The sequence below is a fragment of the Peromyscus eremicus genome, chromosome 15 (genome assembly GCF_949786415.1).
Source record: "Peromyscus eremicus chromosome 15, PerEre_H2_v1, whole genome shotgun sequence".
Classification (NCBI taxonomy): domain Eukaryota; kingdom Metazoa; phylum Chordata; class Mammalia; order Rodentia; family Cricetidae; genus Peromyscus; species Peromyscus eremicus.
The window spans coordinates 44,512,404-44,538,848 of record NC_081431.1 but is presented as its reverse complement, the minus strand read 5'-3'; the positions used below and the strand labels follow the sequence as shown (position 1 = coordinate 44,538,848).

The following is a 26,445-nucleotide window of genomic DNA, read 5'->3' as shown; positions in this document are numbered from 1 at the left end:
AAGCGCCAGTTGCACCAAAAACTGGACCCAGCTCTAAACCTGACTTTATCCTCAAAACACAGTGTTCTGGAGGAAGTTGAATGATAAGTCATAGTCTAGGGAAGAATTTCCAACAACAATTTCCAAATCAACAGCCCTCATCCCTACCAAGAAATTGCCTGACTCAACTCTTACACATTAGAGCTGATAACAGAGAGGCTTTCCTTGTGTCTGCCACTGTGCATTGTTATTCTAGTCACTTTCCAGGGAAGCACTTAGGGCATCCACCTTTTCACAACAGTCTCGACACTCAATGTCTTACATGCTAACTTTTCCCCTGCTAACCCTTTCTGACAAAAAAGCCTCACCTTGCTTGCTCTCAGTTTCCTATTACCTGGGCACAAACCTGCAGTGACTCACCGCTCAAACTGGAAGATGCTTTATCAATTCTTCCACCTCGCCTGTGCGTGTTGCTGGGTTCTGAGCCACTGAACCTGCTCTTCCTTTATGTATCAATTCTCTCTTCATTATCCTTAGCTAGACACTGCTTCCTGAACTTGCTGTGCCCATCGAAGATGATGGCTTCCCATGGGCAGTTCCTGAGGTCATTCTGATGAGAACTGTCCTCTACTCTGTGAGTGAGTTAGCTTGGCCATGTTTTTCATCAAGGATAAGCTGAACCTTGGATATCCCTGCTGCCGACAATGGCTGTAACATACTGTCTTCTGTCCCTTTTGGACCTAGTTTCTTGCCCCTCTTTCTACCCTTCGTTCTCTGTACTGGAACCATCCTCCTTCCAGCAGTTACTTAGCCTGCCAGACAATCTGGGCGTCTAGACTGCACTGGTCAGTTTACTGTTATTATAACCATGGTATCGAGGTATGTTATAAAGAACACAGACTTGCAGAGTGTAGATAGTTTAAGAGGCTGAAAGTCCAAATCAGGATGCCCCACGAAGGCCTCATGACAGATGGTATGGAAACAACTGAAACACCCAGAGATTACATCAAAATCAGGGAACCGGAAAGTGTGGAGGCATTAGCTGGGTTCATCGAACAATTCCTCAACTCCCAAGGATGGCCAGCATCAATCCCTTTCCAGAGTAGTACCCACGATGACATACTTCCAACTAAGCCCCACGTCTTAACAGCTCTAATCTTCTACCTATCAACACTGCTACACGTTCCCAGCCCTGGAACCCTGGGAAAATACACTGAAGCTATAAGCAGGGTCTTCCTTCCTTGGATATCTTCTGCCCTGAGCCTCTTCCTTTCTTAGCCACATTTTCTAGAGTGTCATGTGCTACCCTCCCTCTTCACTGAACACATATGAAAACCCCTTCATTCTTCTTCCCTGGTTTGTGTAGCATTTGCTGCCCTCACTAACAGAAGCATCTCTCCCTGTTGTAACTTGCTTTTCATCTGGTTTACTACACAGAATATTAGCTCAAGGACAAAGATGCTTGCTTGTTTGCTCATGTTTGAAATCAGTAGTCAAAGAGTGCCTGCACATTACTGGGTGTTCAGTGGTTACTTGTGACTAGATGGAGAATGGATGACAAACAAACACAGTGTTGAATGTTAATTACAGAATGGGACCGCATTTGTGAAAAAAATGAATGAACTAATAAATGAGTGACTTATTCTTTAACCCTAGGCACATACTTTCTGTACTAGGCACATGGCACTTAAAATGATCATACATAAATCCTGAGTGATACTCAGTGATGTACTGAAGTGCTTAGCAGTCAAGCATAGTGCTGTCTGCCATCTGTTTATAAATGTACCCGAAGGGATCTGCTGATGGATGAGTGAAGAGATGAAGAAATATGAGGCAGGCATATGCAGCAGGAGAATGTTAACTTCAGAACATGATGGTAGGTATGTGCTTGTTCACTGTAGAAATACTTGAACATTTTATGTAGGAAAAACTTCATAATAAAATCTTGAGAGGGGGTTAGAATGCTTTACAGGGGTCTTCTTTCCTGCCTATATGAACCAACTGCTATCTGTCAGGCTGTCAGAAGGGTTGGGAGGGTGGTGTTGCTGGTTTATATTTTATCTATTTATTGTGGTGTGCATGTGGGTGTGCACATGGTCTACCATATATGCTGCAAGCACTTACATGTGAAGGTGAGAGGACCACTAGGAGAAGTTACTTATCTTCCCCCACCAGGTGGTTCTTAGGTCAAACCCAGGTTATTAGGCTCAACAGCAGGAGCCTTTCCCCACTGAGCTAGCTCTCCAACCCCCCACCCCCACCTCCTTTTTTTTTTTCAGATAAGATCTGCCTATGTAGGTCACACTGGCCCAAGAATCATTATCTTCCTGCTTCAGCCTCCCGAGCACTCACAACATAGGCGTGTGCCACCACACCCTGCTCTATTAGGTGGCTTCATGGAATTTTCTTCCTGATACTTATCACTAGCTGGTGTTGAGTGATTATTCACTTGCTCCCTGTTGCCTCTTTACCAACCTTACGAGAATCTGAGGATACTTCCCATCATGTCCTCTGCTGCTTGTTCGTCATGAAGCAAGTCACGTGGGACACACAAGCTCCTCACATATTCCTCTTGATGTTACACATGACTGCCTACCTTTCAGACAGATTATTGGGTTCTGGAAAATGGACCCCCATGCCTCTCTAATAGTTGGCAAGTTTCAGGCTTCCGTAGGAACTCACATCCTCCTCATACGGAAGCTGCTTGTCAGTCCACAGACAAATACGTCAGAATTTTGAAATTACATAATATGCAACTGAAAGAGTTTTACTCTTGCTGTTTTTTATTTTTAATATCTGTGAAACAAGAAGAATTGTAAGGGTTTTGGGGTGGGAATGCCGTCAAATGAACTATGCTAGAGAATAATGCATTCTAAGCCCTCATTTGAAGGATGAAAACGAGACTCAGAGAAAGCAAATGATAATTCAGAGACATATGGAAGGAGAACAGTGTCCAGACAAGATTCCAGGTTCCAAATCCGCAAATGGCCAGAACTGTCCCTGGGAGTCAGCTCATGTCCAGATGGAGGTCTGTGTTGATTCTCCAGCTGTCTCCTGGCCATAGACACCACTCTGTTGAGTCAAATTAACATGCAGATGCCAAAAGTTTGAGGGAACTCTGACTAGTAATGTTTTGGCTTGTAATTTTTGTACTTTTTCACCAAAGCCAAGTGTTCTTCTTATTATATCATATTGCCACAGCCATCTTCAAGGTTTATGTAAGTCTGCACTCTCCCAGCATTCCCTGGTGGTTCATTCTCTCTTACACATCTGTAAGCATTACAGACAGAAAACCACCCACCTAGGGCAGATCCTATCTCCGGAAATGAAGAGGAAGGCAAGACTCCCATAGGGCACTCCCACATGATCCAAGAAAGAGCCCCTGACTCTTCACTCAACCAGCAAGTCCCCTCCTCCCAGTGACCATCCCAGTTCATTAACTCACAGGACTGACTTCAAATACAAACTGCAAAAGACTCCAGAAAGAAAAGTAATGAAGAAAAGCTCTTTGGCTAACTATTTTCCCAGACACACTAAGGAAAGCAATTACATAATCTACTTTGAATTCAGGAATGTAGAAAGCCTCTTCAGAGCTCAGGGGTTATACAACTTAGCCATAGGAAATGACAGAAGGAGAGGGAATGTATTTTTTTCTCTGTAATGTCTTCTTTCATAATCAGTTTTTGATTAGGTATTGAAAATAAAAGACCTGTTTTGGAAAAGCTAATCTGTGCTTACAAAGCTCTCAACAGACCTTTATTAAAATCCAGGCAGGACCTTTAGATGTTTTTGACCACCTCTGCGCTCTTTGCCCCACTACTCACACTGTGAACCTGGCAAGCCTTTAACTTGCCCCATCTTGTTCCCTTCTTTCAAGACTACACTTTTGCAATTGCTTCTATCTAGAATGCTCCAGACTATTTCTCTGCCCCCTAAAAAACTGCTCTCTTCTCAAGTGATGCCAGCAACAAAAACAAAACACATTCATACATAGTAGTTAATATGTACCAGCCTCTGCTGTAAGCGTGGTATGTATGCATGCATATAGCATGTTTACTACTTACATATTTTAATTACCATTGCATACATAATCTAGAATGCATGATATAGTTAATATTTAAACTATCTAAATGATGTATAGTTTATATTTTATGCAACAAAGTATAACAAGTTATAATTAAATTTATATGATATTCATTATGTTTTAATGTATATATAGTTATCATTATAAATCCCTTGTAAGATATTATCTCTACTTTTATAGATGAATAAGATGAGTCACAAAGGAACTACTAAATTTCCTGAAAAAGATAATAAGGAATTCAAAGGCCAAATGGACCTCCTTCAAATGTCGAAGTGTTAACCACTATGTTCACTATTCAAACAGTTCAAATGACCTGGGGCCTCTTCTCACAAAACAAACTTCCTTTATTCTGCCCTCTCATTAAACTCCATACATACCTCACTGATATTTATCTCCGTGCATAGTGATTTATTATTATATGCACATACAACCCCCACACACACACACACACCACACACATACACACACACATCTACCTCCTTCTATTTCCCATCACAGCTCCAATATCACCTCTACCTCAGAGGAAGATAATTGAGGGAAAAGTTTCCTGTACATTATTCCTTATATGTCTTCTACAAACACAATGGCTGGTACACTATAGATTTTTGATAAATGTTTATAAAATTAATGAGTGATCAGGGAAAGGACCTGTGGGGAAAGCACAGATGGGAGTTTCTCAAATTCTCTGGATGATCAGATCATGTGGACTACTCAAGAAATCTGTGATCTTAAGTTAACTTCTAAGTAAGTGCACACCGATGGTGTGCACATAAGTTATGTATAGACTCTGCAGACAATATAATTAGTATTTCACTTCTCTTGGCCTATATAATTTTATTACCACTGGAATTTGATAAATTGGACAGTAATAAATAAGTTAGTACCCGGAAACACCACAGACTTTCCAGGGGGATCAAATAGGAAGGGGTCATCTGAGCTTATGATAGGACAGGAAACATGGAGGAGCTGAGAGTTAAGGGAGAGAGGTTTGGGTAAGTAGAGGAACCTGAAGTCATTCTAAGGATGAGTGAAAATGGTGTTTCCTTGCACATGATAAAATGTTTTAACTGGCCCACCAATCAATGTCTCATCACAAATTCTCTAATTTGTTTCTTATGCATTTATCATACATTAAGATACAATGAGTTTGCTCTGCATAAATCATTTTCCAAGGCTTTTTTAAATTCATAAATAACTACCAAACTGTGACAGACCGGGAAGTATAAAGGTAAGAAGAGTAATCCAACACCATTCCTCTGGCCTTTCTCTGATGTGGTCATAGTTACTTGAGACAAAGTATTTCCTCAGAGATGCTTAATCTATAGCAGTATATTCAATATTGTGTGTGTGTGTGTGTGTGTGTGTGTGTGTGTGTGTTTATAATAGCAATAGTAAATACATGTTCCAACGAAGTAGCACACAATGTTGGAATAGGTTGCATTTTGCAATGTCTTACTATCCCAAGTGCTTTGTATTGGTGGGCCCCCCTGTGAAGTCCAGAGCTATGGCTTAATTTAATGCCTTATAGTAGCTATCACCTCCATCAAGGTTTATATATTTAACGATAAGAGTTTAGCATAGGGGTCCCCGGACACAGCTCAATGGTAAAGTGTTTGCTTAACCTGTGCAAGGTCCTGGGTCCCTACCTCAGCACCACAAAGAATGACAGCAAGAAAGCACAAGGTAAGAACGGGAAGGAAATGAGCAGACAAAGTGAAAGCTGAAGCATCCTATAAGGAAACAGAGGTTTCCAAGCATTAGGCCCAACTTCCTAAAATAAATCAACGGATATGGAACATGGAGTAGAAAGTGCTTCTGCTGGTACTTACTTGGTTGAAAACAAAAGGGACTTCTTTCTTCTCTCCCACCTTCATAGAAGATACAGGAAATGTAGCTGTGCCTAAGGTTTCATCCATGATGTAATTGGCATCCATCAATGTGATCTATAAAGCAAAAGAGAGTGTGAGTAGTTTCCAGGAATCTTATCTAAAAGGTCTATCATGGCGGGGGGGGGGGGGCAGGTAGAACTACAGCAGTTGAGAGCATTAGCTATTCTTCCAAAAGGGCCTAAGTTCAATTCCCAGCACCCACACAGTGGGTCACAACTATCTGTAACTTCACTTCTAGGGAATTTAATGCCCTGGTCTCACTTTCATGGGACATTTTATGCACATAGTATACAGACATACATGCAGGCAAAAACTCTACACATAAAATAAAAAAAAAAACTCAAAATACTAAAAAATTGTTTATCACATTAAAAAAAATAATGTTCTAGGCCAGGTGGGTTTACAAAAATTCTTCAACACCAGCACTCAAGGGGCAGGGCAAGCCGATATCTATAGCTTGAGGACAGTCTGGTCTACACAGCAGGTTCCATGCCAGCCAGATATGGAAGCAAGAGCCTGTCTCAAAAAAATTAATTTAAAAACTCTAAAGTATTTAATATTTCATAGTCCCTTAAGGTCCTTATGTTTTTGTTTTGTTTTTAATTACAGTCCATTCTAGACAACTGAACTCTGCACACATCCCCTAGAGGTCTCAATATTTAACACATAACAATATTTTCATTTTTTTCCTTTCTCAATATGACATTTCTATCTAAAGTAATAAATTTTACATATTTCTAATTGACCATTATTTACAAAAATGGAATGTTATTCTCTCTATGATTTGAAATATGGAAAAGAAATTAGTACAGAAAACCAATACAACTGCTTTAAAGAAAAAATTCCATGTAAGTATATCTTAAAAGCAAGTGATAATATTTATATTCTGTTTTTTTAAAATCTCATCTTCAGAACAGAACATACATGTTCTCCAAAGTGTACAAGCATCCTGAAACTCCCCATGGACACTCGCATAACTTCACGTGTACAATCTAGAGGCTCAGCGAGCATGGCACCCAGCTCACAGGCACCCACAACCAATTGAGGGGAACAAAAGCAGAGGGGAAGAGACAAGCCATCTCTCTCCACAGGAATGAGCACCATCCACAGCCCCCAGACGACTCACTTACCTCCAAAACATTCTCCTGATTAGGATCCAAAATGAACTCAAAGCTCTCATTCCACACAGGGTTTATGTCATTATTGAAGTGTCTTGTTCTCTTCCTGCTGTCAGGGGTTGTAGAGATGAAGAGTTCCACATAAGGATCTGGAGTGTCAACTATGGGCAGTAAATGGAAGAGAAGAGGAGGAAAATGTAACTCATGGTCCCCAGCTTTTTGTTTTATAAGTTGTTAGTTTATTTCCAGTAAGTCTGCATTACTATAAACCAAAATGTGATTATATACAACAGAACATCACAGGTTATACACATTTCACATAGTTTGCCCCTTCCTTCCACTACAGATCAACGAGAAAGAATCATTTATAAAGCAATCTACTCAGAAATTCATGCATCTTTAGGGCCAGCATCTCGCTTGATCCAGCTACCCCACAGTGACAGGAACCTCACTCACCTAACTCTACAGCATGACCCTCAACACAGGACCATGATGGTAACAAGATCACCGACTCAAGATCCTGATAGCTGTCTCCATTAGAAGAACCATCTTGTTCTTTTGCTTACCAAACAACGTGACAAAGGTCAATGTGAGAAGACAACTGCTGCTGACAGGTGACCTGGGGCAGCTCTCAGAGGCAGCCTTCCTGTGAGCAGTCAGCATGTATTTATTATGGCGGTATTTGCTCAAACTACAGTGAGAGGTCTTCAAAAATGAAAGCCTTTCCTGTGTCACATACAAGTCCACTTGAGTCATGCCTGTGTGTGTTCCTTTAAACACAAAGAAACAGTTGCGTGGAAAGGAGCTATTTTACACTATTCCCACTACATTTATACTTGGCTAAGCGACTCAAGAGTATAAATAGTGATGGTCTGCTCTTCCATGAGTCCACTAACTCCTTTGATAATCTTACAGCATTGTTTGTACTTTTATTGTATGTATGAAATGATACATCTGTCTTATCCTCTGAGACCATAAATAACTTGAGGACAAAGACCATATCTTCCCTGTATACTTTCAGACTGTGGCAGGAAAATCCTGCCATAGTGAAACATAAGGCCTGCCACTTTTCTTTAACACCTCCTTCCCCACAAGGCCGTTGTAATTGATAACCACAAATACCAGTAGTCCTTGATAGTTGTTTTCAGTACACATTTATTTCATTTAAATCTCACATTACAGTACAGTGAGTACTATATTTTAGTACATATCATGAAACAAACAGGAACTGAGAGATGCCACTCAATGCCATACAATCTATCCTGTCCTACTGCTAATCATCAGTGGAAGATCTTGAACTTGAGTCATCTAATTACATCAATCAAGGCCTTAATGACATACAAAGTAAGAGAGAGATCATAAAACACAGATTTCCATGGAAAGAAGAGCCGGACAAAGAGAGGCAAGAAAATAACACCAAGCAATGAGCATCACTCAGTGCAACTGGTATAAGTACTGAAAGACTGGGATCAAGAGAGAGCTTTAGCAGAGAAAAAGGAAATATAAGCTGGGCTATCCTGCTACCGATGCCAACTGACTCCTAGTACATAGCCCGAGTTTGAAGAAGGAATAAGGTCCGTGCCCTGCAATAGGTTCTCACAAACTTCACCTATAACACCTTTGTGTTATACTTACAAAATGAGGATCACTGACATTGTTCACAATGCATCTAATAATGAGTTGGTCTGCGCCAAGACCCTCATGAATAACTGTGTGGTGCTCACTGACAGCACACCTGATAGACAGTGGTGTGTGTCCCACTGCTCTCTCTCTCCTTAGACTGCAAGAAGAGGGCCAACTGATGGTTGAAGAGGAAGATTTTAAGCAAAAGGTGATCAAAGAAAATTAAGAAAAAGGCATAATGAAAAAAAAGAGTGGTAGAGTTGGCAGTTTTATGGAAGAGCGGATGCAGTAAGACAAGCTTCTTGCCTGCACCCCATCAACGGCGGGCCAGTGTGGTAAGTAGATGGCCACACACTGAAAGGCAGGAGCAACAGTTCTGAGGAAGACCAAAGGGGCAAAAGCCAGGAAGCAAATAAGTCAGCATCTAGAGTTCATATATAAAGGCTATTACTATTCCAGAGTTAAAAATAAATAAAATGATCCACGTATATCTTCTTTCCCATAACTGCCTCATCAAATAATGTAACCAATGTTCTTCACTTACTCTTTTAAATACTGCTCATAGTTTGTTCTATTAGTCATTAGACTTTTTTTAAACATGTACTGTATTTTGTCCTGACTGTAGAAAGATCCACAAATGCAATGGCCTATGGAATTGTTTTATATTTAATTTTCTACCTCAGAGCTCGTGTGACATTGGGCATGAATAGAAAATCTCAAGACAAGGGTGCAATATAAATGTCCAGGACTTTTATAAAAATTCAGCCACGACCCCCAAAACAGCAATGAGCAGGTAAAGTGTGGTCTAGGGCTCTTCATCTTTAATGCAGTCTAGCTGACATGACACAGGGCAGCCTCGGATGATGCAGATAAAATCCCACTTTGGACAACAGGCATTACCTTTTCTAAGGCAGCACTTCCCTAGACCAGGGAAGAGAAGTGAAGAAACAGCAAGGCAGCCATGAAATGTGATGAGAGAAATGCACAGGGTGGTCCCGCTCCCTCAACCTGCTCCTTTTTCTCTACACCGTTCTCCAGAGTTTAGGATGCCAAACCAGAAGCAACTGAACGTATTTAGAACAGCCATGGCATGCAAAGATCATAAAGACAAACAGGCTTTCCTCTGTGGAGTATAAGTAATGCAACTTCAAAGAGAGTATTCATATGACACAGAAAATAAAATGTAAAAAGGAACATAGCTATTTATCACCCCCTTGGGTCAGTCCGTTTCCACAGGGCCATTTGGCGTGGGGGGGGGGTGTTCTCAAATATATTTCCCAGAATATTAAGAGGATAAAGTAAAGTAAACCCACTGGCATTCCTACCCTAGAATATAAAAGCTGTATGGGGAGGGGAGGCATAGGGATGGTAAACATTCATTCATTCGTTTGTTCAATACACTTTCAAGCTCCCACTGTATGCTAGGAATTGCCTGTCAAAAAGCTTTTTCGCTTTGATAAAGAGCCAAGCCCTAAACTGTCGATTTGAGTTATGAAAGTGAGTCAAAAACAAGTAGCCTAATTTTAACACCAAAGTAAATGGGAGACAAGCAGATACACCACACTGGTGACTCCCAACTCACTCACCCGGGTGGTTATGCAAAAATCAGGTCAAATCGTAGGTGGGGAAATTGCTATTGAGGCTTGATATTTGAGTCTTTTTTTCAAAGATGTTTTTATTTTATTTTATATCTATGAATATTTTGCCTACATGTACGTATGTCCACTGCCTGTATGCCTGGTGTCCATGAAGGTCAGAAGAGGCCATCAGATCCCTCAAAACTGGAGTGAAGGATGGTTATACGCTACCATGTGGGTGTTAGGAATCAAACCCAGGTTCTCTGCAAGAGCAACAAGTGCTCTTAACCATTGGGTCATATCTCCAGCCCTTCATCTGAGTCTCAGAGAAAGAAGAAGGAGGCCCCAGAGCAGACGGGGAGTGGGGAGCAGAAAGTAAAGTCGCCCAGAAGAAACCAGATAGGAACAGGAAGTAGCGAATGGAAATAGAAAGTGTCAATTAATAACATGACTGTTTTCAGTGAGTTTAAACTCTCCGTGCTTGCCTTGGCTTAAATCATCTTAACTTAGACAAAATAAAAGGAAAAAATGATATTAAAAGATACTAGTACCGCCTTTGTATGTCAAACTATCAAAAGACATTTTGAAACCTTAGAATCTAGTTCGATGGGACCTCTCTGTCTTGCCAGTATTTATTTTATTTTTAAATAACGTCCAAGTGAATAGCTTAATAGTGTTCGTCAAGAGTGACACGTTTTCTAGTTTCTCCTGTGGCTTCCCCAGCCAAAGACTTCCAAGTTAAAACGTTAAAGGTTGATGGGCAGATGAGAGCGGCTGCCACATGGAAAATGACTAGCAGCTCCAAAGTCTGATGTTGTAGTCTGCATCTCTGCTAACCATGTAAGCCAAGAGACACTGTATCCCTGCGAGAGACTCCGGGATGAAAGCAAATTGGAAGGGATGAGTTTTAAATTTCAAGTCCACCCCATATAATCTATAGTAATGAATGGGATAGTGGTACACTTGGAATCTGTGAAAAGAAAAATCAGTTCACTTTGACAGCAAAAACATAGCTCAATGCTTTAGAGAATTTCCTAGAAATGCATTTTAAAAAAATAAAAGGAAGAAAAGAAACACCCCCCCACCATGCCACACACCTATTTCATGATTTTGTAAATTAATACCCACAGGGCCATTAGTTGATGTTGAACCACTAATCAGTAATCAGTGCTCACCTAAATTATTTCCAGTGAAACAAGTAATGAAGCAAAGATAAGTGTGGGCAGATAGTCTCTTACATCTCATCCTTTTATCTACATCTTGACATACAAAAATGATGGGGGTGTAGGATAAAGACCATTTTTATTATCATAAAGATGACATGAAGCTACATGCACCAGAAATAGCTTCAGAATTCCATGGCTCCAAAACTTACTCATAAACTCCAGCAGATTAAGGAGCGCCTGCCTGAAGTCATAACAGCTCTGGCTGTCACTCAGCTTTCTCCAGGCCATAGACTCTGTGATTCATGGCAGGAGCAAGGGAAGCTCCTGAACTCCCAATTCTACTTCTAAAAGCATCTATTGCTTTTCACTTCCACTTTACCCTGCAACAATTTAAACCCCTTGCTTGAAATAAAGTTGATGAGTAATTTTATGATTTGAGAACAAGGGATTAAAAAAAAAAATCTCAAAAATAGAGGTCCCCAAAACTGCAAGGTCAGTTTTACCATAAGCAGTAGTGAGGTTAAAACTGTGTTTCTTGTGTTTCAGAACATTGAATTACCTTCCCAGAATCATCTGCAGTGGTTGGTAAAAAATGCAAACTGGACTGGAATGTTCTGAGGCCTTGTCTAAGTGTGTAAAGCCTCGAGTTCATCACAGAACCACATAGGAGCAAAGGGAGAAACGGGAGGAGGGTGGAAGAAAGGGAGGGTGGAAGGAGGGGAAGAAAAAGAAGAGAGGGAAAAAAAGAAAAGGAAAATGCAGGCCTCTTAATCACCCACCAGAATCTTCAGATTGGCTTAAAAATCTTCGTTTTGTAATAATATAATCAGATGATTCCTCTACACACCACACATTTCAAAGCCAAGGACTTAAGACATAGATTAGAATAAGCCAAACAATAGCAGTATAATAACACCCACATAAACATTTGGCATAAGGAGGGTAACAAAAGTCTTGGCCTTCTCTACAGGAATTATTCTGTCCTACATTGGGTTAAGTACAGTTCAGTTAATCACTACTGCTTCTCTCCAACCATTCAATAAATTCTCAAATAGCCACATGAAAACCATCTCCAAGAATAAAGTAAAGTAGATATGCTGGTTGGCAATTTGTTTGAGGTCATGAACTGATATTTAAATATTTAAATTATTTATTTAAAATTAAATTATTTAAATATTAAACTAAATATTTAAATATCAGTTCATGACCTTATATTTATTAATATTATATTAGTTAATTATAATTATATTATACTTTATATATAATTCTATTATGTATATTACATTAATTAATTATAATATAATTAAGAGTATATTAATATCAGGTCATGAACTGACATTAAATATTTTTCAACTATTGCCAAACCAGAAAGACCAACTATTAAGTAAGAATTTATGTAAAGATATGCCTATGAATGTTCTCAAATGTAGCCATTTCTTTAAAAGTTTTATGATTAGCAGCAATGACAATTAGACATGGGAATCCCCAGCAGTTTTGGAGACTGTCAGTCTGTTCAGTGCTTGTGTTCTGTGATAACTGAGTGGCTGCCATAGCCCCTAGAACAGTATGGTCAGCAACACCATTTAGCCATAAGTTTCAAAAAAAAACAGTTTAGTTCATTTATTAATCTAAACTTTTTATCTGAAAAACAAAAAGATAGCAGATTATAACTGGCAAGATTGCTTATCTTCATAATCCTGACTTCCACCTGTGACACCACCACTGAAATTAAAATACAGACCACTACCTTACCCATTCAGGAGTCTCCCCTCTCACTCCACAACAGTGACTTCTACCATGCTTTCTACCACCACAGAACATTTTTGCCTAATTTCATCTTTATTTTAACAAAAGCAAGCATACAGTATATAAGCCGTGTCTCGTTCTTCTGGCCTATCACTACATTTGGAAGATTTGTTTATACTGACACATACAGAATAATTTCCAAAGAACTTCTCAGTTATTAACAGTCTTTAAAAAATAATTTAATTTGGGGCTGGAGTAATGTGATGGTTCAGCAGTTAAAAGCACATACTACTCTTGCAGAGGACCCAAGATCTGTTCTCAGTTCTAAGCACGCACTTCAGGCAAAACACAAAACAACAGCTTGTACATCCAGCTGGGAAGGCTCTGAAGCCTTCTTCAGGCACCTGTGGAGGTGGATTTTACTGTCGCTCCTGCCAACTCTCAAATCACAACACAGAGACTTATTATCAATTGTGAAAGCTCAGCCGACAGCTTAGGCTTGTTTCTAACTAGCTCTTACAACTTAAGTTAACCTACTTCTATTAATTTACTTTTTGCCTCATAGCTTTATTACCTTTACTCCGTACTGCCCATGCTGCTTTCCTGCTTCCTCCATCTCTGACTGGTAACTCCCATGTCCCTGTCATTCTTCTTTCCAGCATCCTCTCTGCCCCAAAAATCCTGTCTAGCTATTGGCTGTTCAGCTTTTTATTAGACCAATCTGAATGGCAAATCTTCACAGTGTACTAAAATGTTATTCCACGACACACCTGCACTCACATATCATACACACAACACACACACACAAAAAAAATTAAACATAAAATAAATCTTTAAAATTATTTTCTTAAACACATAATACAGCCTCCTCATTCTCTATAGAATTCTATAGTATAATTCATCTCAGGCCTTAAACTTAATAATTAGGGCTTAAGCAGCAGCCAAAGTGCATTTCTTCTCTCTCCCAAGGCTGCAAAGGTGATACAGACATGAGAGGTATGAAGTTTTTTATTACAGGTTCACATATACCTGGCTGCTGAGTAAGGAATTTTGAAGGGATTGTTTCACTTTCAATCATGCTGTCAGCTCTAGGTTTTCTTTAACTGTCCTTGAAGGGCTCTGGCTTGTACAAAACATTATTCTCTCTCTCTCAGCCACATCTTCAGTCTATATCCATTATGAGGCCTTAAATCTGTTCTTACTGCCTTGGAAATCCTTCACTCAATACGCACAAACCAAACCCACATCCTTTCCATCCTCCTCTCTCTAAACACAGCACAAGACAGAAATGGGATGTAAAACGTGTCATTGTTCCTGATTTTCCTATTTGACTATGTGGCACCATCATTCGGAGCTGTTGGAGTTATTAAAGGATACTCATTTAACGATTTCTCCCCAGGTGCCTGCCCTGACAAGATTTCTACCAGAGTCTGGAACAGAAGTTACAAGCAGCTAAGGATACTGATCTGAGGGATATCAAATGAATCTAAGCATGCTGAGTTCTTTAGTCCATTCACTTTATTCTTCTAAATAAATTCTATCTACACAGCTTCTTGTCTGTTCTCATACCTAGCTCCTCTCTGTCCCTTCTTCCGCTGTACTCTCGTTTTTCTAAACTTAGTTCTTTCTCATCTTCTTTCTTCTAAATCAATTCCCCAAGTGCTATGGGGGAACTGGTATAGATACACAAGCAGTAACTCTTTGGCAAAGCAATTCAAGGCTTGAAGTTTTCAGGGTCACAGAGAGAGGTGATAAGGATCCACATGCAAAGCAATAATTGTCAGCGTCCAATTACAACCCAAAAGGGGGAGTGACTAAAGGGGAGTTCTCTGGTAGGGTCAACTAAAAAGGCTAAGATCAATTAGGGAATTCTAAAAAGTCTTGTGTAAATAAACCGGGATGAAGACAAGGAGTTGAAGATTTAATTGCTAATGGTTATTTTCTCTATCTGTGGGTGAGGTGAGCTAATGTTCATCTATCTGCACTTGTCCTTGGATAAAAAGGTATCTTAGCTGAAAAACTTTCATCTGGAGAACAGCCCCGGCCAGATGTATGTTAATGAAAAATAAACACAGCTGGGGAAAGTTTTCCAACTACCCTAAATGTGTAGGGGAAGTTGTGCCTATAAGATTGAGATGCAATCGTGAGATCATATGTAGATACAACATGGAGATACATGGTAAATGGGGAGAATTATAGCTGTTATTGCACAAGAAATTTATAACAAGAAACAGCCAATTCATTCAAAAGTCAGTAATTCCATAACACCTTGCATAATGGTTTTCTCTAACAGGACCCTTAGTTCTGAAGGGTTGACCTTCTGAACTCCAGTTGTCACCTGCTGTGTACTCCCATGGTCTTTTGCTACCAGCAGCTCTCAATACTCATCTCCCTTCTCTCAGAGTTTTTACATTCAATCTATTTTTGAAGTTTTAGTTTTCACACCTTAGAAATGAACCTTCCATCTAGCTTTTTAGTAGTAATTCCACTCATACTACTACCCCAGGTAACCAAGCACCACTTTGCCTTGGACATCACATAATCCTGCAGTGGCTAATGCAGAAGACATTCTCAATAAGCATACTTGTATTTCTGAAGCATAGTTTTTAACCTTGGCTTCCTGCAAAGGCAAGCCTAAATGTGGTAGGAAAAAGGAACAAACCAGACAGGCCCCTCACCAAGCCCAGGTTATCCCAGGGTCAGCGACTTCTCCTGTACCACACACATTGCAGTGCTACTTATGCAAATTAACAGTAGAACCAGAGCACACTCTGAGAACCCCCACATTTCAAACAATCTGTCTGTGCATACTGAGGGCAGAAATCTTTGTTCTAACATAGCAGGACTATGTTCTAACACACCATTGTTTCATAAATTGAAAGTTATCAGAGCCACTGTTGTTGTTCTAAGAATGTTCCAGATAAGAGTCCAAAGATGGTACAGTCAGGAATATGAGGACTGGGATGTTCTCTTCAGATTCTCTTATTTAGTTGGTACTTTCCTAAACAAGGAATTGACTGTTCGGCTTTCCTAATAGATGAAACAGGCAACTAAAATCCATGTTCTCAACAGGGTTAGCATACATACATCTGTGTGGTGGTTAGGATAGGAATGGCCCCCACAGAATCCTGTATTTGAATGCTTGACTCATAGGCAGTGGCACTATTAGGAGGTGTGGCTTTGTTGGAATAGGTGTGGCCTTATTTGAGTATGTGTGGCCTTGTTTAAAGAAGTGTGTCACTATGGACAAAGGCTTTGAGGTGTCTATGCTCAAGCTATGCCCCAATGTGGCACACAGTCTCTTTCTGCTGCCTGCAGATCAAGATATAGGACTCTCAGCTACTTTTCCAGCACCATGTCTGCCTGCATGCCACCATGCTTTCTGCATGAAGATAATGGACTAGACCTCTGAACTTTAAGCAAGCCCCAATTAAATGTTTTCCTTTATAAGAGTTGCTTTATAAGTGGTCCTGGTGTCTCTTCACAGCAATAGAAATCCTAACTAAGACTAACTGCAGACAAGGAAAACAGTAACATTTCCAGTTCCTGATTAGGCATATCTACTCCCTTTACAGAGAAAAAGATAGACTCACAGACATTTACTGAGTCAAACAAGATCATTCAGAAACAACACCTGAGATTGACTTCTGGTCTCTACTCTACACACACATGCACACATACACACATATACAGAATAACACACCAGAAGTTCTTACAGAGTGTTAGAAAATTATTAATTTGTTCATATTGTTTGTTTTAACTATATAGATTCAGATATCTAAGAATTCTACTCTCTTACAAGCAGTAGTGATGCCTTTTCATTAGAACAGAGGTCTTCAGCTTTGACCTACTGATGCCTGGACTGGATAATTCTGTGTCCTGGACTGCTGTTCCTTGCCTCTACCTACAGGATGCTAGGAGGAATCACCTAAAATAGAGCCCTCAATTTTGGTGAAAGTGTTTCTAAACACAGTGTTATAGGCCTTGAGAGGGAAACTCACTCATTAATTTAGAACCAATGCACTGGAATAAAACAATCCTTTCTACCTGATATTTATGTACTAGCAAAAAAAAATTCACAAAATAAGCTAATCTCCCTAAATTAAATACTTAGACATATTAGGTCAACTTCATTTTTAAAACTTTTCCTGAACCCCTTTTCCTAAAGAAAATGCTCCTACATCCATTCCACTTACATTATCCACCTATTGCAAGCTGCAATCAAACTGACCAGTCTTCCCTGGAGCTTAAACCAAGCCTTTCTACCAAGCTGCATAAACCTACCCCATGTTCCCAGATAGGCAGAAACTACTCAAAGGCAAACCTGTTGAAAGAGTACAGAGCAGAGTGGACCGGCCTGAGTTCTGGCCCCAAACACAGCAGATTAACACCTTAAAGAAATTATTAATTTCTAAAATTAAAGTAAAAGCAAGACAGGAGGTATTGCTCAGTCAACAGTGTTTGCCCAGCATGCACAAAGGCCTGATTTCGATCTCCACTTAAACCCCAGTACTCCACAAACCAGCCATGGTTGCATGTGCCTATAATCTCAACGCTCAGGAAAGGCAGGAGATCAGACTCGCAAAGTTGTCCTTAGCTACATAGTGAGTTCAAGGCCAGTCTTGGCTACATGAGATCATATCTCAAAAAAAAACAAAACAAGCAGCAACAACAAAACCAACCATATTTCATAGAGCCACGGAAATGAATAAAGGAAGTATAAAAACCTCTTTGGGTATTTCACAAATAACACTATGCCCATTATGGCATCACTTCATTTCATCTTCCTAAGGAACCTGGGAGGAAGAGGTAACTGTCACCTCGTTTACTCACTGATGTCAATGAGAATGGCTGAGCAGCTTGCCCAAATTCACACAGGTGACAAACAGCCTAGGGGGCACTTGAACTGGAGTAATACACCAGAGTCCTGGCTCCAGCCTCTCTGCAAAGCCTCCTCTTCAGTTAAAACCCATACTCAGTACAATTACCTACCACAGGTATGGTGTTTCTTGCAGCAGGAATCTTAGAAGGTCTTATTAATAAAAACAAGCCTGGGGCAGGTATTGGGGTGAATGCTGGAAGATCAGAGAAGCAGAACAAGCCACAGCCACCTCACCTCGCCAGTTCCTCAGCTGATCCTGCTTCCTCAGACTGGAAGCCTCTCAGTCCTCATCCAGAATGAGTCTCAGCTAAACTGCTGCTCCAAAGCCTGAAACCTTAACCAGCTAAAAGCTTCTAGTTTCTGGTCTTCACGCCTTATATATCTTTGTGTTTTTGCCATCACTCCCTGGGATTAAAGGCTTACTTCTTGGGATTAAAGGCGTGTGTCACCATGCCTGGCTGTTTCTAATGTGGCCTTGAACTCACAGAGATCCAGAGGGATTTCTACCTCTGGAATGCTAGGATTAAAGGTATGAGTGCCACCATTTTCTAGCCTTTGTATCTAGTGGCTGTTCTGTCTCTGACCCCAGATAAGCTTATTAGGGTGCACAATATTTTGGGGAACACAATACCACCACAGTTTCTCTTCTTTTTTTTTTTTCAAGAGACCAGACAAATACTGACTCTATGGAGATACTTGGCATTGACAGCTGAGGACATAAATGGAAGAAAACTGCTGGAATAAGCCTGGGTTATGTTTCCTTAACATTTCCTTTCTAAAGTCAAAATTCCATTGCTGCTATGATATTTTGCGCCTGAATCATATCTGGAATTTATTTCACTGAAGCCAGATGTGATGATACATGCCTGTAATCCCAACCATTGAGAGGTAGAGACAAAATGAGATGTTCAATGTTTACGGTCATCCTCAGCCACAAAGAGATCTAGACCAGCTGGACCAAAATAAAACAAATATAACGTATTTTGATATATCAAAGGAAGTATAAAAACAGAAAAAATACTTCCAGGATGGAGATGTAATGTTCAGTGATACTCCAACTACATCTCAGTTATATATAATTAGTCATTCCAGTTCCTACATAATAAAAAAAATAACAGTTTTTAACCTTCAGGAAAAAACTTTGAAACATTAAGGTCTAGTAAAATAATATGCTAGACATTTTCATAGAAATGTTCAAAGTTTTAGAGCATCAAGGTCATTTTATTTGACACAGAAACTTTAAGAAAGTACTTTTCACCAGGCATGGTGGTACACACGTTTAATCCCAGCACTCTGGAGGCAGAGGCAGGAGGATCTCTGTGAGTTCGAGGCCAGCCTGATCTACAGAGTGAGTTTCAGGACAGTCAGAGCTGTTACACAGAAAAATCTTGTCTCAAGAAAAAAAAAAAAGTAAGTGTTTTTCTTTGGAAATTTAAGAGACATTTAAACTCATTTTTAACTTAATTCCTTTATATTTTAATCACAGACTTTTAGATAGAGAGGCAGAGTAAGCTTTTCCAGCACTTAGCACATGCAAAGAAGACTGAGTATAACTCAACTATGAGAGAGTGGAAAAATAAGCTTTGTTCCCACTGGATAGAACATTAGCATTTCAAAGTACAGATAAAAATAAAATCAGGACCATAAAGACTAAGATGCTCCTGTTTGTGCCAAGGATGATTAGCAAGTAAATGAGCAGATAGTGGCTGGAATTGGCAAAGCAGTACATGTGCAGTGTGTCCTGCTGGGCCTGGTAATGAACTTTCCCCTTCGCTACCACCTATGTACTTACACTATTATAATACACTTCTATTGAATTAATGGGGTGAAATTCCATAAACCGGGTGAAATTCCACACAGCCAATCTTGTTGAAATGCACGATGGTACTATTACCTGAAGTCATAAGACCTACATTCACACACACACAAACAAACAAACAAACAAAAAAACCTTAATTTTTTCAGTATAGAGGAAAGCATCTCAATGCACTCATAAAGCCATTTGACAACTTAGATAGGATGTAAATGGACGAGGAAAACATTCCATTTTTGCCTTGGTACTTCCTCCGTTCCTAACACATTCTCTTCATTGTCACATAGACTGAAGACATGGGAGATAAACATGTTATGGGACACTTGACTCATCTTGAAATTATCTTCTATGAAATGACCACTGGGAAATAATTTCATTAGATTTAGAGCCCTTTAAACGTTTGGGTGGACTCAAAAGCATTCCAAAGACATTAGTAAACTCTTATAAAACTCATATTCAGCCATAACCTAAAGGCTGACCCTGGAGAAACAAATTACCAAATACACACTTTAGAGCCACAAATGGAAACAGCAATGCCAGTAACAAAGAATAAGACGTGAAACTCCATAATTAATGTATAAAATTGTTAATAAAGATTTCTGTATGATGTGCCTCAGAAAACGCTAATAAATTGTGGACAGAAATAACAAAGGCATTATAATCTGTGGGGGGTGGGGGGAACATAATACTATTTTTCCAATTCTCTCCTCAATGAGGCATTAAAGGGAGCATTATTCAGGAAGACCAGCTCATCAATTTGATTTATTTTCTCAGCATCCCTTAATATCTTAGCTGTGGGCCAGACTTAGGCTATGCACTAATTTTTGAAAGACAGCAAGTGAGCCAGAGGCCCAGTTTAACCAGTGCATGAAGGAGACAGTGTGAAGAAGCCTGTATGGAGGCAACATGTTTTCGGGAGAAGCTTATCAAGGAAAATGCCATTCTCATTCTTTCTCTCAAGTTGAGGAAGAAGAATCCAAAGGTTCCTCAACAGAGAAATTCAGAACACAAATTTAACTCCAGAAAGAAAAGTGGAAGAAACCTAATACATGGACTATTCAAAATGGATTTTTCTGTTCTGATGATGTTGGAGAGTATTTATGTCTTTTTATATGGATACAGAAAACAATAACAGGCAGTATATCGAGCACATGGATAAGTACTTAACATATGCTAACTCAGATGCTCTTGTCTCCATGATGAAGAGAGCAAAGTGTTGTGGGAAAATCTTTTTGTACACTGTGAAGATGTGTCTTTGCCAAGGTGCCTTCTGATTGCTCTAATAAAGAGCTGAATGGCCAATAGCCAGACAGGAGGGAATAGGTGGGATTTCTGGGGATTGAGAAGAAGAGGAGATGAATCTAGGCATGCAGAGACACCAGCAAGACCTGGAACAAGCCAGATGTACAGAATGCAAGAGAGGTAAAAGCCTCGTGGCAGAATGTAGATTAATAAAAACAGGTTAATTTAAATTATGAGAGCTAGTTGGGGAAAAGACTAATCTAAGGTCAAGTTTTCATAATTAATAATAAGTTTCCATGTTGTTATTTGTAAGCTGGTGGCCCAAAGGAAAGTCCAACTGCAGCAAGGTGTAGAGAGGACACATAGCTTGTCAAGAGACACGGGGCTAGTGTCAGTCCACCTATGGATTCCACGCTTATTCATCAATACAACTGCCTCTTTTCCAGAACTGTTGATCAATGTGGAACTCAAAATGGATACAGACCAGGGGATCATGTTTCTTTATGGGAATTTATCTGAAGTTTCTCAAAATACTAACTAGAAACTGCATCTGTCCACATGGACCTGATGCCTCTTCTCCCATGCCAATATTTACCAATAGGAAAACTGAAGTCGAAGCTCCCTTTCACAGGGAATTATTAGCAACTAGGGTCTTTTGCAGAAGATTGAACTACGTGATTTTACAGGTGGGATTAGTTTGCTGCTTTAGAGACAGGATTGGAAAAGGTAGGTGAGGAGATAGCTTAGTAGATAAAAAAATAAAAACAACTTTTTGTGCAATCATGATGTTGCAAGTCTGGCTCCTCAGAACACACATAGAGCCAAACGTTGTCTCAACATTCCCACAGTGAGAAGATCAGCTAGCCTGGGTCTGAAGCAATGAACAAGAGACTATCAAACAAGGTGAGAGGTACGAACTGATATTTACGATCATCTATGATTCCACACATATGCTATAGCATACACACAAAACATTAACACAAATGACCATGCACACACACACACACACACACACACACACACACACACACATCCACACACATCCACACAGTTTTTTTTTAAAAGTGGGGGGAGCTGTAAAAAAGATAGCAGTCTTTCCTGAAATTCACATGAGTTTAAATTTCCTTGCATTCTAAATTGTTGGAAACCTATGCTTCTCAGCCACTGTGTGAGGTCAGATGAAGGCTGGGTTGCCATAAATCTGGACTCAGCACCACTACCCCTGGGTGTTCACAAGTTCCTTCTACTGCTATACAGACTCTGTCAAAATCTTCCCTTGGGGGCATTTTATTTCTTGCTAAAGCAGAAAGCCAGGATCCATAAAAATATGTAACTGGAAGATTGAAAGCCAAAGATGATCACCCCCAAAGCTTGTAGCAGGCCTTCCTCTTATGATACAGGCAGTTGTAAATACGAAGAACTCTTGTAGTTTCTTAGAAAGAGGAAGACCACTCTGACTCCCCTCACATCTAGTGAGTCAGGTCTTGGTCTTAAGTTTGCTTTTTATTGCTATGATAAAACACCAAGACCAGAAGCAACTTGGGGAAGAAAGGGTTTATTTCATTTTATACTCACAGCCCATCACAAAGGGAAGTCACGGCAGGAACCGAGAGGGGGGAAGTGAAGCAGAAGCCATAGAGGAGTGCTGCTTGCTGGCTTGGTCACAATGGATTGCCCAGTCAGCTTTGTTATATGACCCAGAATCACCTGTCCAGGGGTTCCCAGATGACCTTAGATTGTGTCAAATTGACCAGAACAGGCTCAAAGTCAAATTTAATGTGATTTAGAAGTGAGTGTTTGTTTTCCCTGAGTATGAACATAAATAGCCATACCACTACACAGCAATGTGTTAAGAATGATTGTTCATTGGCCTGTAAAACATATAATACAGTATGATTTAAAAAAATGACTGGGTATTTGCAAATACTTTATGCTTAATAATCACTTTATGCCGGGCGGTGGTGGCGCCCGCCTTTAATCCCAGCACTCGGGAAGCAGAGCCAGGCGGATCTCTGTGAGTTCGAGGCCAGCCTGGGCTACCAAGTGAGTTCCAGGAAAGGCGCAAAGCTACACAGAGAAACCCTGTCTCGAAAAACCAAAAAAAAAAATAATAATCACTTTATATATGGACTTGTAGCCAAAATCAATTTTTAAAGGAATTTTGATAGTTATTTCTGAAATGGCATAGTTGTTTTGCACTGCATTATTTAAGTAACACTTCACAATTGTTGCTGATTCTTCCTTAAATGTGTGTCTCCCTTGAAGACAGTGGAGCTGCAGTGTGTCTCTTTTCTCAAGGCCATAAGCAAGGACAAACAAAGCATGTCATAGATTTCCATATGAAGGCATCTGGTCTAAAACCCTTAAAAACTCTTTCGTGGCACTAAAGAGACAGCTCAGCTATTCTACTTGCTGAAAAATCCTGAGGACTGAAGTTTAGACTAATGCCATGTAACAAACCAGGTATCCTGCACATATCTGTAATCCAGGCATCAAGAGAAGCAGAGCCAGGAAGATCACCAGGGCTTACTGGCTTTCAGCTTCGCCAAGAAAATTCAAGCTCTCGGGTTCTAAGAGAGCCCCTGATGTAAAAGAAGACGTGAGTAAATAGAGGAGGACACCTACTACCTGCTTTTAGCCTCCATAAGTACACAAGCACATTCTCACTCACCCACACACACATACATACAAATAAACAAATCTTTAAACACTTGCATTCTGATAGTGAACTTGATTTTGTGCTTTATATGCTCTAACAATATGTAAAAACCGATGAGCTCAAACATTTATCTAAACTTGACACAATCGACACATTCTTAAGACTTGCCTTGTCTCAACCAAAGCTACTTGCACAGGTAAATGAAATAATTTTCATAAAGTCGTTAAAAACTTAAACATAAAGAGCAAGTACCTAGTAAATATAATCACAGATTAAGATGAGGGAATATTCAAACACAGGGAATCTTTCGTATACGGCAGGAGGGGTGCTTTTGTGAATATTCATATGTATATAGGACCTGACAAAAATGTGATCACTTTACTTTGAGTAAGCACTGAAGTCTTTGGAGCAATAAAAAGAAATAATTCGTTTCACTGATAGTAATGTGGTTTAATCACAATTCTGGTATAACAAACTTCAGAATTGAAGAATGTAATTGTGATGCAGGATTAAAGCCTTAGTGTTTGTTTCTGTCTGTCTTCTTGGTGATAATGTTGTGAGTCACAGAATTAGGCAGTCTTTATGTGAATTGGACAATAAAATGAAGGCAGTAAGGTCTTTATGGTATTTATTTTAAAAAGTAAAACCAGTAGAAACTGAAAGCACTTGGACTTTTGCTCCACTCTAGACTATGGAAGCTGCATATCTCAGGATGAGTGAAGATCAACAGAAACATCCCCCAGACCCCACCTCTTGAAAGTACTCAACAGGTCCTCTATACCCACATCACTTTGATGTTAAATCTTCATCTACTTTGATGAAACTACTGAATCAGAATCTGTGTTGTTAATAAGATTTTCTGGTGATCACATGTATATTAAGATCCCATAAATATGTTTTAGGGACCCCCAAACCTTCAAATAGAAATAGCTACTTAAAACTCAATAGCTATGAAACTCAATGTTGCCATAACATCATTGGGAATGAAATAATGTTTTCCCATATGTAAAGACACTAAGAAAAAAAATAAAAGCTTGAAATTATTAAAATCATCAAAGAGTCCCTTTTAAAATATTATATAACATAATCTTGCAAAATTGGTTTAAAAACTGTGAGTTCATATCTCTCCTAAAGTGTTTTTGTTCCATTAAGTGTCTTCATAAAGCTCTGTCAGCTCCTGAATAATGAAGACAATAGTCTACCTACGATCCTGTAAGTATATTTAGAAGCTCCAATACTTATGGGATAAAATCTGCAGAGGAAAGTGTTCAGTGTCTAATAAAGAGGCCGAGAAGAGCCTTCAGAGTTGGGCGTGATGTAACATACCTGGAATCCCAGCATTCAGGAGGCTGAGGCAGGAATATTCCTGTGATGAGTTCAAGGCCAGCCAGGGCTACGTAGTAAGACTGCCTCAAAAACAAACAAACAAAAAAGACTCCTCCATAAATATCCACAATATTTATGTGTTAAAATATCTACACTAACTTTTAAGATCTCTTGAACAAACTCTGATGCACTCAATGCCTGATCTTCTCAGAGAACGAAGCTTGGCTTTACCTAGATCTAAACTCTAAGACTTCATTATCACATGCCTTACGTATTCCCTGGCATTTTTTAAAACTAAGGAGCAAGACTCAGTGCAGCTATTCCAACAGTTGCCCATCAGCTATTTGCTTGGTTACGAAATTAGTTCACCGTCAGGCTTGTGTAGACAGAGGGAAAACTCTTACTCACTGAAATCCTGCCGTCACTGTGGCCAACGCTCACATGCATACCTTCTGTTAGCAAAGTAAAGGAACAAAGCCAAACTGAGTATCATACCCACCAACACTTAGCTCCTAGCCTGTGCATGAATGCTGCCTGTTACATGTCACATCCAAAATAACTGACTGTGACATCAAAAGTAAGTGTCTACCAATTTAACACAAACTACTCAGTTTAGAAATCAGAATGTGGCAATGATCTTCAGCCAGGTGCAAATTTGAACTTCAAACTGCTCTTATATCAACCTTGATCATAATAATAATACCAAATGTGGTTGGCACTGTGACCTGAGGTACAAACATACACAGTGGTAATAACATTTAAATCTTCTAACATCAGCAGTCATGCCCAGAAGAGACTGACTACCTTGTTCTTGGCTGACCCAAAGCAAAAAGCCCCAAATTTGGAGGGGTTATGACTAAAATATCAGTTTGGAGTAGGATGTGGTGGCATATATCTGTTATTCCAGAACTGAGGAGGCAGATACAGGAGATAACAAGTTCAAGGTCTGCTTGGCTACATGTTGCGTTCCAGGTCAACTTCGTTATTAACCTCATTCAAAACAACAGTTTGCTCTCATCCCTAAAAATATAGCTGATGGGATGCCTCTGATTTTATTATGACACTTAAACAATGCAGAACAATATTTCTAAGTGGGGCTATTAAGAATTGGATAATTCACTGGTGGTGGTGGCTGTGCATGCCTTTAATCTCAGTACTCAGGAGGCAAAGGCAGGAGAATCTCTGTGAGGATGAGGCCAGTCTGGTCTACAGAGTGAGTTCCAGGGCAGCAAAGGCTACACAGAGAAATCTTGTCTTTAAAAAATAAAAGAATGGAATAATTCATCAGTAGATAAAACTAAGTTCATACTTACCTTTTTTTTTTTTTAATCTAAAACAAAG

General features: G+C 39.6%; 1 protein-coding gene across 1 annotated transcript in view; it reads right to left on the bottom strand.

Moving 5' to 3' along the window:
• Pla2g4a (phospholipase A2 group IVA) overlaps window positions 1–26,445 on the bottom strand; it is a 140,717-nt gene that overhangs the window by 64,467 nt on the left and 49,805 nt on the right. The window contains exons 4-5 of the mRNA XM_059280570.1: window positions 7,083–7,231; window positions 5,893–6,006 (exon numbers count right to left, since the gene is read on the bottom strand). Coding sequence (XP_059136553.1) covers window positions 5,893–6,006; window positions 7,083–7,231 — 263 coding nt within the window. The remainder of the gene's footprint in view (window positions 1–5,892; window positions 6,007–7,082; window positions 7,232–26,445) is intronic.